This window comes from Pinus tabuliformis, chromosome X (assembly GCF_031772625.1).
Source record: "Pinus tabuliformis cultivar Carrire ecotype Pingquan chromosome X, CPIR1, whole genome shotgun sequence".
Lineage (NCBI taxonomy): Eukaryota > Viridiplantae > Streptophyta > Pinopsida > Pinales > Pinaceae > Pinus > Pinus tabuliformis.
In genome coordinates, this window is record NC_142308.1 from 7,211,886 (window position 1) to 7,224,855 (window position 12,970).

The following is a 12,970-nucleotide window of genomic DNA, read 5'->3' on the forward strand; positions in this document are numbered from 1 at the left end:
CAATAAAGGACAAAGGTTCGGCCTTGAGTAAGGGGTTCCCAAATTTTCTCGATCCAAACTTCTAGAGATTTGGGAGACAAGCATGTTTTTATAAAATTCCCTGCTAGAGCACTAATTGAAGGTGTTTCATTATTGTGGGGAGCTTTGATGCAATTCAAGCATTGGCACTTATAGAGATAAGCACTCTAGGCTTATTAGGTTGGTTCAACAAAATGCTATTTCAACAAGATATAAATTCTGATAGGGAAATCTTTTTTGAGGAGCTTGAACCATTGTATTGCCTTTGAACAAAGAAGGGGAGTTTGGAAAACTTTGCAACAAAAGAACCCTAAACCTAAGACAACTATAACACCTTTTTGAATGATATTTCAACAGAAGATATATAGTCTGATAGGGAATTTTTTTTTTTTTTTTTGAGGAGCTTGAACTGCCGTATTGTGTTTGAACAAAGAAGGGGAGTTTGGAAAATGCTGCAACAAAAGAACCCTAAACCTAACACAACTATAACACCTTTTTGAATGATATTTCAACAAAAGATATAAACTCTGATAGGGAAATCTTTTTTGAGGAGCTTGAACCATTGTTTTATCTTTGAACAAAGAAGGGGAGTTTGGTAAACCATGCAACAAAAGAACCCTAAACCTAAGACAACTATAACAACTTTTTGAATGCTATTTCAACAAAAGATTTAAACTCTGATAGGGAAATCTCTTTTGAGGAGCTTGAACCACTGTATTGTCTTTGAACAAAGAAGTGGAGTTTGGAAAACCTTGTTACAAAAGAACCCTAAACCTAAGACAACTATAACGCCACTCGAAAAGTTGTGAAGTGGTAGTCAATAGGTCTTGGTTGATTGGTAAACCATGAGTGTTTCCATTCCTCCCTACCCAAGTTCAAATCACCCCAAACACTTATTTTCCCCTTGTGGGCTGATGTGCTTGTGTAAGGGAGTTGTTTATTGTGGTTGGGCCTAGGTGCAAGTATCAAGCCGCTTTTGTGTGCAAGATCCCCTCCCTTTGTTGTAATAAATTCTTGGACTAGGAAAAATTCCTTGCTTGTGTTCACCAAAAACATCCAAAAAAAATGTGAAGTTGCTTTCTAAATGGTAGGCCATAAAGTGAAAATGGGCATAAATATGGGTCCTTAATATGGTGATGTGGACCTCAACCTTGCCATTAAGATGTATATCTCCAATCCATCTTGATGGGGTTTTTCCCATGGATTGCCTATGTTCAACCTTTGGGTTGCCCAATGGCTACCTCAAGTTGTTGGAACAACCTGTGAGAATGGATCCTTTCTGTTTGGTGTGAAACTCCTCCCCTCCATTGTTGTTCCCAAGCTTGGTGGTCAGTTTATCAAAATCCTTATTAGCCACACATTATCATGCAATAAACTTTCTAAAAAATGAATTTCTCCATTTGTAGAGATGGTATTTATGATAAGAATGGTATTACCACTTGGGATACTAGGTGTTGTTTAATCGAACCTCATGTAAAGGGGTGCAGTTGTTGTTAGTAATGACAACAATTAAAAGAATTTTTTGTAAATGTAATTTTACTGTTAGATAGTTGTGTATTGATAGGAAGTTATGTAACGATGTATTCCTATTAAAAGGATTTTGCCTGAGAGGTTTGTTGTGTTGTTGGAGAGTCATTGTTGACCTTGAATAATAAGAATTCCAATCCCTTGCCTCATGGAGGTTTCCATGACACACTGTCAGGGTTTTACCATGTAAAATTCGTGTCTTTATGTATGCATTTTGTTTACCGATTATGTGTTTTTTTTCTCTTTCTTGTTTAATTAATTATGGGCTCTAAATACCAACAAGTGGTATCCAAGAAATAAGGTTGTGAGAGTCGTGAGGTAAAGAGAGCAGTGTGTAAGTTCGTTCGCTGTGCAGTAACGAAACCACGTGCAGCCACAGAGGAGCTGCCATTTTTTCTTGCAGCCGAGAAGGGCCCACAGGGGAGCTATCATTTATGGAGTGGTGAAGTCGTAAAATAGAGAAGCAAGTAATTTCATTCATCCTTCGCATTTTTTAGAAATTGATTCTTGTACGGAGAGGAGTCCAAAGGGAGTCGTGGGTAGTCGCTGAAGCAGGTTGGGCAGTGGATAGACACCAATCTCATTCTAAAGTCGTAAGCCATGGAGCAAAGAATAAGCAGACCGCCTACCATAAAACCCTAGCCGCTTGTTGTTAAAGAAGGTGGGCTAAAGAAGCCAAGCAAAGCACAATCGTGTAGAGCTTGAAACCCTAGCCACAAATTTTACTATGAATGGGCTTGAAGCCCAAAGCTGCAAAACATTGTAGGGTCGCGAGGATAGCCACCCATTGGATTGCAAAAGAATGGAAATTGTAGAAAAAGGTGCTTCTGAAGAAGACCAACAAGGAACCGACGACTGAGGATTTCGAGAAACTGTAGCCAGATCAGGCAGAGGAAACACACATTGGTTATCAGGTAATTTAGTTTAAAACCTAAGCAAAGACTCTATCTTTAAATTGGTGGATAATCTATAAATTCTGAAAAGTAAACAAATTATTTGGGTATTCGCTGTTGGGTTTCTTCAAAGAAGTAGGGTAAATTATTTGAAGAAAGTGTAAACAAATTATTTGGGTATTCTGGAAGCAGAGTTTTGTTTACTTAAAAAATTTTAGTGGAAAACCTTTTTTAAACCCTAGTGGAAAACCCAAATTCAGAAAATCAAGAAAAAGGGGAAAACCCTAGTTAAAGAATTCTAATTAGAATTTTGATAGAACCTAATAATTTTTTTTAAGAGAGCCTCGTGTAAAAAGAAAATGGCAAAAATGACAAATGCCAAGTTTGAGGTGGAGAAATTCACCAGTGAAAACAATTTTGCATTGTGGAAACTGAAGGTACATGATTTGCTAGTGCAACAAGGGTTGCACAAAGCATTAGATGGGGTAAGAAAGAAACCTGTTGGCATGACAAATTTGGAATGGGAGGACTTGGACGCCTGAGCTTTCAATACCATCCGGTTGTGCCTAGCAGATGATGTTCTCTTTAACATTGTTGAAGAAACCTCAACATCAGGTTTGTGGGATAAATTGGAAACTCTATACATGGCCAAGTCTTTATCCAACAAAATTTATTTGAAGAGGCAGTTATATAGGCTCTGGATGAAGGAGGACACTAAAATTGCAGAACACCTAAATGTATTTAATACACTTATTTGCCAATTGAATGATGTGTAGAAATTTGGCAACTCAAAGAGAAATTCCCTCCATTGGACAACCTTCCTCATAAAAAAAGATCCCTATTAGCCCTTGGAAGAATTTAATTTGGTCAGGAAAAAAATATTATTTTTAGGGGGGAACCCACATGTGCACAAAAGTAGAAGTTGGCTTGGGCGAGCTAATTCGATCCCTTAAGACACATATAAATAGACCTAATGTCACATCACTTTGAAGCATCATCATCACACGTTGTATCTTCTCTCCCTTGTCTTGATTCATTCGTACAGGGTTGTAATTGGAGGTTCGAGCTCACATGTGCAAAGGGAAGAAAGGAATTTTGTTTTGGTCTTGGATTTTTATTTAGGGCTGCTTTGACTAGCTGTTGACCAACTTTGACTTAATGTTTTGACTTGGAAAATTTCAATTTTGGAAGGCCGAATTGATTGGTGAAGAAGCCAAACTTTTCTAGGTAGTTCGACTTGGATTGACCATAGACCTTGACTATAGTTGACCGCATAAAGTTTTGAAGCTTGATTGCAAACTTTTTCTCTCCTTTGATTGAGGTTTTGGAGGCTGTTTTGATTGGGCTTGACTAAGCTTGGAAAGTTGAGTTCTTTGACTTCGGGCCGCGCTGACTTGGAGTGCTATTGACCGTTGACTTTTGCATTGGTTAGGGAATCATTTGCCGTTGAATTTGACAAAATTTGCAGATTTGACTTGTTGATCGGATTTGACTTTGGGGCTCATCTTTTGTGTATTGGTTGGTTGGTCTCTTAGATATTCAAAGGTTTGACTTTGACTCTTTTGTGACCAACATAGATCCGTCTTAAATACAAATCTAACATGAGCCGAGAGGGATCAAATTTCTTCACGTGCAAACTTATTTAGAGTGCAAAATACAATGTTATTTTTCACTGTTTAAATTGTATTTTTGAATGCTGAATAGAATAAATATGGGGCCAAATAAACTTTTTAACCATAAAACTAAATTTTTTACATAATCTTTTAAAATGATATGTAATATATACATATTTGATATTAAAATATTTTACATAACATGTACATCTCACGCAAATGAAAATGATTTATTATTAATGTATTTTAAGTATATGTCAACATTAATTCATATTAAAATATTTTATTTATAATTCACATTAAATTTTTTTTTTTGTTATATACAACATAAAAATATTTTATTTTAACAATTTTTTTATATATAGATATATATGGAGTTGATATCAACATAATTAGTTAACATAGATCTTAAAATAGTTTATTTAAATCTTTTGTTGAAATATTTTTGAAAAGTATAAGATTTAAACGAACACATTTTTTTTTACTTCTAATTACTTTATATCATATTCTTTTTTTTTATTATAGTGGGCATTATTTTTCTATTTAAGGCAAATTTTTTAATTTTTAATTTTATTTTAAAGAGGGACATATGGACAGAGATATACACATCCATTAAATTTTTTTTTTTGTTATATACAACATAAAAATATTTTATTTTAACAATTTTTTTATATATAGATATATATGGAGTTGATATCAACATAATTAGTTAACATAGATCTTAAAATAGTTTATTTAAATCTTTTGTTGAAATATTTTTGAAAAGTATAAGATTTAAACGAACACATTTTTTTTTACTTCTAATTACTTTATATCATATTCATTTTTTTTATTATAGCGGGCATTATTTTTCTATTTAAGGCAAATTTTTTAATTTTTAATTTTATTTTAAAGAGGGACATATGGACAGAGATATACACATCCCCCTCATACTGGGTTGTAGAATGAGCCTCTCAATATTTTATTTTAACATTTTTTTTCTATATATAGATATATATGAAACTGATATGGACATAAATTAGTTAACATGGATTTTCAAAAAGTTTATTTAAATCTCTTGTTGAAATATTTTTGAAAAGTATAAGATTTAAACATACACATTCTTTTAAACTTCTAATTACTTTACATCATATTCTTTTTTTATTATAGTTGACATTATTTTTCTATTTAGAACATAATTTTTAATTTTAATTTTTATTTTAAAGGGGAATGGATGGACGGACATACTGGGTTGTAGAATGAGCCCCTCGGCTCAATAAATTGGAACATTGTATCTCTTTGCTGAACATTTGATGACAATCTAATAGAAGAAGAATTTTTGAAAGGGTTTCCCTCCTCGTGGGGTTTTTTTCCTTGGTCTTTGACCAAATCTCGTGTCTCTCTTGTTCTTGTTCTTGGTTGTTTTCTATTGCATTTGAATTATTGTTCTATCTACAATTGCTCACTGTCATTAGAAGATTGAATTAATTTGAAAAGTGATTGCTAATTGAAGAAGAATTGGAATAAGTGATTGTGCTAAGCATAGAACACTGGAAAATTAACATGGTATCAGAGATGAGGTGAAGACAAGCCTAAGAAGACGAGACAAAAGCAATCACCTATGAAGGAATCTATTTGGAACAAGCTACTTGGTTAAGATGTCTACCTCATACTTCAAGGATGCAAAGACGCTGGGTGACTCGTCTAATTTCACTACTTGGAAGATCAAGTTGGAAGCGACATTGGATGAAAATGACGTTTTGGAATACGTGGAAAGAAAAGTACCCGTGCCACTGGAAAACTCTCTTGCTGTTGCTAAGGCCAAGTATAAGAAAGGTGAGATCAAAGCCAAGAAAATACTTATTGATTCTTTGAAAGATCATTTACTTGCATTGGAAAGTTGAAGAAGTCCAAGGATATCTATGACAAGTTGGTTGGGATGTATGAGGTCAACAATTTGAATCACATTCTCTCCTTGAAAAATCAAATCAAGGACATCAAGATGAACAAGGGAGAGACTGTGCAGTCATACTTCATGAGATTATCACAACTCAGGGATCAATTGTTGACTGCTGGAGAATCTATGTCTGATAGAGAGTTGGTACTCGTTGCTCTTCAAGGTCTTCCTCCAATATGGGAGACATTCATTACAACTATTAGCAACAATGACAAGTTTCCAACATTTGATGAGTTGGTTGGCAAATGCACTCAAGAAGAAACTAGGATGATTTCTAGAAGGATTATTCACAAGCATGAAGACGAACAAATTTCTGCATTTGCTGCACAGGACAAGAAGAGGAAAGGAAGAGGAAGATCATCTAACTCTAAAAACCTGCTCCAGATTCTAGGGATTCCAATAGAAGATTAAGGAAAATTGAATGCTACAATTGCCACAAGCATGGTCACTATGCCCGAGACTGTCTAGAAAAGTGAGATGTCCCAAGGTCCAACTATAACAATAATCGTTTCTTCAACAACAACATGTTTAATGATAGAAGAAGAGGTGATGATAGAAGAAGAAAAGATGCTCCTAATGATCGTGAAGAAGGACATCATCCTCAAAAGAGATCAAGAAACTCAAGGTATGGAAATAATGCAGTTGCTACTCAATCTGAATATATTCTTATTTCTGCTCTTTCTAGTTCCTCTCCTTCGGATTTGTTTGATAGTTGGTTGGTAGATAGTGGGGCCTCTAGACATTTCTCTGGGTATCGTGAAGTCCTCTCAAATCTGGTTGAGAGGGAGACTAATCTAAAGATCATTCTTGGGGACAACTCTACTTATCCTGTGAAGGGTTTTGGTTCTGTCACATTTCATTTGGATTATGGGGAAATCGTACTTCTTCATGATGTTATGTATGTACCAGGATTAAAGAAGAACCTTGTATCTATATTTGCCTTGGAAGACAAAGGGATGAGAGTTGCCTTCATAAGAGGAAAGGTCCTCACCTAGCCTATGGAATCTCGCATGAGGGATGCATTCACCTTGGGATCTAGAATTGAAGGACTCTATAAAGTCAATGGAAGACTGTTGCGAGAAATGGTATATGATAGCAATCATCAAAGTGAGCTATAGCACCGAAGGTTTTCTCATTTACACCATGAAGCCTTGCTTAAAGTAAGGAGGATGGTTTCTGGAATGCCTAAAGTTTAATCTAAGCATGGTGGGGTATGTCTGTGATGTGCCAGTGGAAAGAAGTCGAGGGGACCATTCCCTTATAGCACAAGTAGGATCAATGATATCCTACATCTCATACATTCAGATCTATGTGGACCAATGTTGGTAAAATCTCTTGATGGCTATCTATATTACATAATCTTTGTGGATGACTTCTCCTAGAAGACTTGGATATTCTACTTGAAGCACAAGGACGAAGCATTTGATATGTTCCAAGATTTCAAGGTGCTAATAAAGAATGAAACAGGGAAAAGAATCCAGGTCTTCAGGTCTAATAATGGTGGAGAATACACTTCTAATGGTTTCGTAACTCGTCGAATTTTTCAATAAGGTTGGAATCAAGAAGCAGACTTTTGTACCTTATAATCTTGAGGAGAATGGTGTCACTGAAAGAAAGAACAAGACCATCATGGAAGTTGCCCGAGCAATGTTGCATGATCAAACTCTGTCGAAGTTCCTTTGGGGAGAAGCCACTAATACAATGGTCTATGTTCAAAATAGGATTCCTCATCAAGCCTTGGGTGACAAGACTCCCGAAGAAGTATTCACAGGTGTGAAGCTTGATGTTGGACATCTGAGGATCTTTGGCTGCCCCGTGTACTTTCATGTGCCAAAGGACAAGAGGAACAAGCTGGAAGCCACTGGAAAGAAAGGTATGTTTGTTGGGTATTGTGATAATTCTAAAGATTTTAGAATATATGTGCCTAGTCAAAGGAATATCGAGTTTAGCAGGGATGTGACTTTCGATGAAGATGTTGCCCTTGGAAAAGAAAGGGATATTCCTCCTCCTCCTGTTGAAAAGAAGGATGATGACATGGACCTACTAGAAGGTCCTTTTGTGCCTGAACCTGAGAAAGATGTTGTTGATGATCCCATGGAACCTATGGACCCCTTGGATCCTCCTCCATGTGATCCTCCTATCAGGAAGAGACCACTTTGGCTTCATAATAGTAAAAAGGTTTTGGATTATATTCATTCCAATCCCTAGGGACCATCTTCTATAATGTCTTATGGAGGTGCATCCTATTTTGTAACGTTTATTGATGACTACTCCAAAAAAGTTTGGGTTTATATGTTAAAAATAAAGGTTGATGTATTTAATGCTTTTAAACAGTTTAAAGCTATGGTGGAAAAGAAAATAGACAATACAATTAAATATTTAAGAATTGACAATGGTAGTGAATTTTACCTCCTTAGAATTTGAACAATATTGCAAGGATGAAGGGATTGTTAGACACAAAACTGCTGTCTATACTCCTCAGAAAAATGGCGTCATTGAACATATGAATGAGACTCTTATGGAAAGAGTTGGGAGCATGATCATCAATGCTAATCTATAGGCGCTGTGGGTAGAAGCAATGTCCACTATTTGTTATTTGGTAAACAAATCACCTTCAGTTTCTATTAATTGTAAAATTCTGGAAGAAGTTTGGTCGGGCTAGTCTTGTGATTATTCATACTTGTGAATTTTTGGTTGTAATGCCTATTCTCTTATTCCAAAGAATCAACGTTACGAAGTTAGACCCAAAAGCAAAATGTTATGTCGTTGTTGGATATAATGATGTTGTGAAAGGATATAGGTTGTGGGATCCTTTTACGCATAAGATCATCATTAGTAGAGATGTAATGTTTGATGAATCTTCTCTTCTAAAATTAGATGTTGAAAAAGTTGAATAGGAACAGGGATCGCTAAATCAACAAATTCAATTGGAGACTCAACTTTTTTCGGAAAGTCAGAAGGAAGAAGAAACTTCTGAAGAAAAAGGTGAAGAAGTTATACAAGAAATTGTAGAAGTTCATCAACCAGTTCAACAACTTGTCACTCTTAGGAGGTCTACAAGGGAAAGAAGAACACCCAAGAGGTATGAAGATTTTGCTTCATCTGTTGCGTTGATTACTGAGGATTGGGAACCTTCTTGTTATCAGGAAGCAATGGATGATGCGAATAGTGAAAAATGGAAGAAGGCTATGGATGAGGAAATGGATTCCTTAGCCAAGAACAAAACCTGGGATCTTGTAGAACTTCCTAAAGGAAGAAGTGTTGTCGGATGTAAATGGGTCTTCAAATTGAAGAAAAATGTTGATGGAAGTATTGAAAGATATAAGACGAGGCTATTGAAGAGAAATGTTGATGGATGTATCGAAAGATATAAGACGAGGCTGGTAGCAAAAAGGGGTACTCTTAGATAGAAGGTATTGACTTTCACAAGAATTTTTGGCTAGTTGTAAAACTTGTTTCTATTTGTACGGTGTTAGCACTAATTGCATTACTTGACCTTGAGTTAGAACAGTTAGATGTTAAAACGACTTTTCTTCATGGAGATTTGGATGATGAGATCTATATGGAACAACATAAGGTTTTGTACAAGGTCACAATAGGAGATCAATTTATAAGCTCAGAAAATCATTATATGGTCGGAGACAATCACCTAGGCAATTGTACAAGAAGTTTGACTCCTTCATGGTGAGCCAAAATTTCACCAGAAGTTAATATGATCATTATGTGTATTTTAAAGATTTAAATGGTATATTCATTATTTTGGTTTTATATGTTGACGATATGCTTATTACAAGCAAAAGCATGGAAGAGATCAACATGTTAGAGGCTTAGCTTTCTAGGACGTTTGATATGAAGGATCTTGGAGTTGTAAAATAGATCTTGGGCATGGAGATACATAGAGACAGGACAAATGGAAAGCTCGGGTTATCACAACAGAAGTATGTGGAGAAAATACTTGCAAAGTTCAGTATAAAAAATGTGAAACCTGTTAATGTTCTTTTAGCTTCCCGTTTTAAGCTTTCTTTGGGTTGTCCTAGAACTGATGAAGAAAAAAAGTATGTCTCGTGTACCATATGCAAATGCAGTAGGAAACTTAATGTATGCGATGGTATCTACAAGACCTGATATTTCACATGTAGTTGGAGTTGTCAGCTGGTTCATGGCAAATCCAGGAAAAGAACATTGGCAAGCAGTGAAATGGGTGCTTAGATGTTTGAGAGGCACAAATGACCATTGTATCATCTTCAGTGGTTGCGGTGATTCAGTCTGCGAATATGTTGATGCTGATTACGCTGGTGACTTGGACAAGAGGAGATCTACTATAGGATATGTCTTTACTCTTGCAGGTGGAGCAATTAGTTGGATGTCAAAGCTTCAGGAAACAATTGCTTTGTCCACTACTAAAGCAGAGTATATAGCTGCTTTAGATGCCTATAAGAGGCAATTTGGTTGAAAAGTTTACTTGATGAGCGTGGAAGGATTCAGGAGAAAGTGAATGTATTCAGTGATAGTCAAAGTGTTATTCATTTAGCTACTAATCTTGCTCATCACAGCAAGACTAAACATATTGATGTAAGATACCATTTTGTAAGACATGTAATCGATGGCGACAAATAGCTCTCAAGAAGGTCCACACATAAGAGAATTGTGCAGACATGTTCATGAAACCAGTATTGGTAGAGAAGCTGTGGTGGTGTTTGGCTTCTCTTGGCTTGCAGAAAAGATGATGAATGGGCATGGGCAAGGGATTAGGAAAATTGTTGTCAAGGTGGAGATTGTTATTAACGACAACAATTATAAGAATTTTTTGTAAATGTAATTTTACTGTTCAAACAGTTGCGTAATGGTAAGAAGTTATTTAACGATGTCTTCCTATTAAAATGATGTTTCCCAAGAGGGTTGTTGTGTTGTTGACCTTGAATAATAATAATTCCAATCCCTTGCCCCGTGGAGGTTTCCTTGACACACTGTCAGGGTTTTACCAGGTAAAATTCATGTCTTTATGTATGCATTCAGTTTCCTGATTTTGTGCATATTTTTTTTTCTTGTTTAATTAATTACAGGCTCTAAATACCAATAGTTGTCCCTATAAAATGACAGCTTCTGATGTTTTATTCTTATGCAAAAATTTAGATACTGTGTAGATGATTAGTCATTTTCCTAGCATACAGTTTGTGTTGGTGTATGTGCTTGTGTCTACTTGTGTTTGTCTCAAAGCTTTTCTACGGTGGCAACTTGAAATTGCATTTGTATAATTACTGGGGTAAAATATAGCAGATTTTGATATTGATAATCTAGAAGACTTTGAAAAAGCTGATATTAGATTTACAAGACTCGTGTTGCTGTGAAGATATATCATGAGAAGTTTGTACATTGTGACACATGATCATCCTCGTAGGATCAAGTGTTAATTTTATCTTGGAAGAAAGTAGTTAGATTTACATTTTTGCCATCTCAGTGGACTCAGGGTGTCTTATATTGCACATTGGACAGTCACTCACACACTTAGTTGTTGAAGCAAAACAATGTGAAATTAATATTCAGATTGAACACAAATAATATATCAAACATTAATATTAAAATGAGGGTTAAAATCAATCGGAAATTGAAATGTATTTATAACTTTAAGAGATTATAGCTATCTCCAACTAAAAGCCTAAATTCAGACCTATAGTTCTACAATGTAAGAACTGTGTAATGTGATAATATTGTCTGTTAGGATAGTGATCTGCACCATCTAGTTGCAGCAATGTTATTTATCCTCTGAATATTTGGTGCAGGACCTAAGAAAGCATCTTGACCTCGAGCCATTTATAAAAGTGGACAATAATAAGGAAAGGCCAGAAGAGGATGAGATCCAGCAAAGGGCAGTGGTGAGTGGTGTTTTGGTTGAAATGGAAAGCCTGAAATTTTGCTTCCACAGGGAGTTTGAAAACGTCCTTAAATATTCTGTTTTATAATGGTGTAGGTCAATGAAGACTGTCCTCAATGTAATCATCCACAGTTAGAGTATTATACCAGACAGGTAGGCATATTAAATTTGTTGGGATATGTCATCTTTTCCTAGTGTTTTGGATTGCATTTGGTTTACAAGTTTAAAGAATCCCTCTCAAACTTCAACATTTCTGACACGCTGTTCTGAATTTATTGCAGTTACGGTCTGCGGATGAAGGGCAAACAGTGTTTTATGAGTGTCCTAATTGCCACCATAAATTTGCACAGAACACTTGAGTTGGCCACGTCATACTTCTATGTGCATGTTTCCCCTTATTGTAGATGACATTTATTAACAATCAACGGGGTTATGACGCATTAAATGTTTTGGTTGCAGATCATTGATCTTTCCATATTTGGAGGGGGGTGGGGGGTAGAGGGGTGGAAACTCAGCGGGGTTATGACGCATTAACTATTTTGGTTGCAGATCATTGAACTTTTCATATTTAAACCAAAAGCTTTGTAGGGTCATTTGTGCGTAAGCTTTTCAGGGATTGTTGTTTTCGACATGTTTTTTTGGACTCCCTAATTTTGCATTGTCCACAGCCCCAACGCAGCGTAATTTGATGTGAAAGTACATCAAGGCATTCTTTTTATTCCTTAAAATCCGTTCTTAAAATAGTGACTTCATGCTGAAAAATACTATCGGAAAAATTATTTGTTAAATTGCACATTAAGGATTTGTGATTCTTTGTGTATATGCCAGAAACATGGCACTTTGAAAGCTGCTGCAACTATAGTATTTTTTTGTACAGTTTGCCATGTCTCCAATGCAGAGTTTAATACGAGATATATAACAATTAACGTGGCACCTTGAAAGCTGGAAGAACTATTTTTAATAGAGTTTGCTATGTCTACAATGCAGACTGTAATACAAGATATATAACAATAAAAAAGTATAACCACAAAGAATAAATGAGCTGAAATTGTGGGATAAAACAAGTATTGGCAACAGTGGGCAAAATGAAAGACAATGAACAATATTGAGA

At 35.6% G+C, this 12,970-nt stretch overlaps 1 protein-coding gene across 4 annotated transcripts in view; it reads left to right on the top strand.

Annotated features, from left to right (window-relative positions):
• Positions 1–12,663, top strand: part of LOC149138011 (DNA-directed RNA polymerase I subunit RPA12-like) — a 98,395-nt gene extending 85,732 nt beyond the window's left edge. For all 4 annotated transcript variants that reach the window (XM_089446658.1, XM_089446659.1, XM_089446660.1 and 1 more), the window contains 3 exons: positions 11,768–11,860; positions 11,956–12,012; positions 12,141–12,663. In XM_089446658.1, coding sequence (XP_089302784.1) covers positions 11,768–11,860; positions 11,956–12,012; positions 12,141–12,218 — 228 coding nt within the window. In that variant the 3' untranslated portion in view covers positions 12,219–12,663. The remainder of the gene's footprint in view (positions 1–11,767; positions 11,861–11,955; positions 12,013–12,140) is intronic.
• The last annotated feature ends 307 nt before the right edge of the window (positions 12,664–12,970 follow it).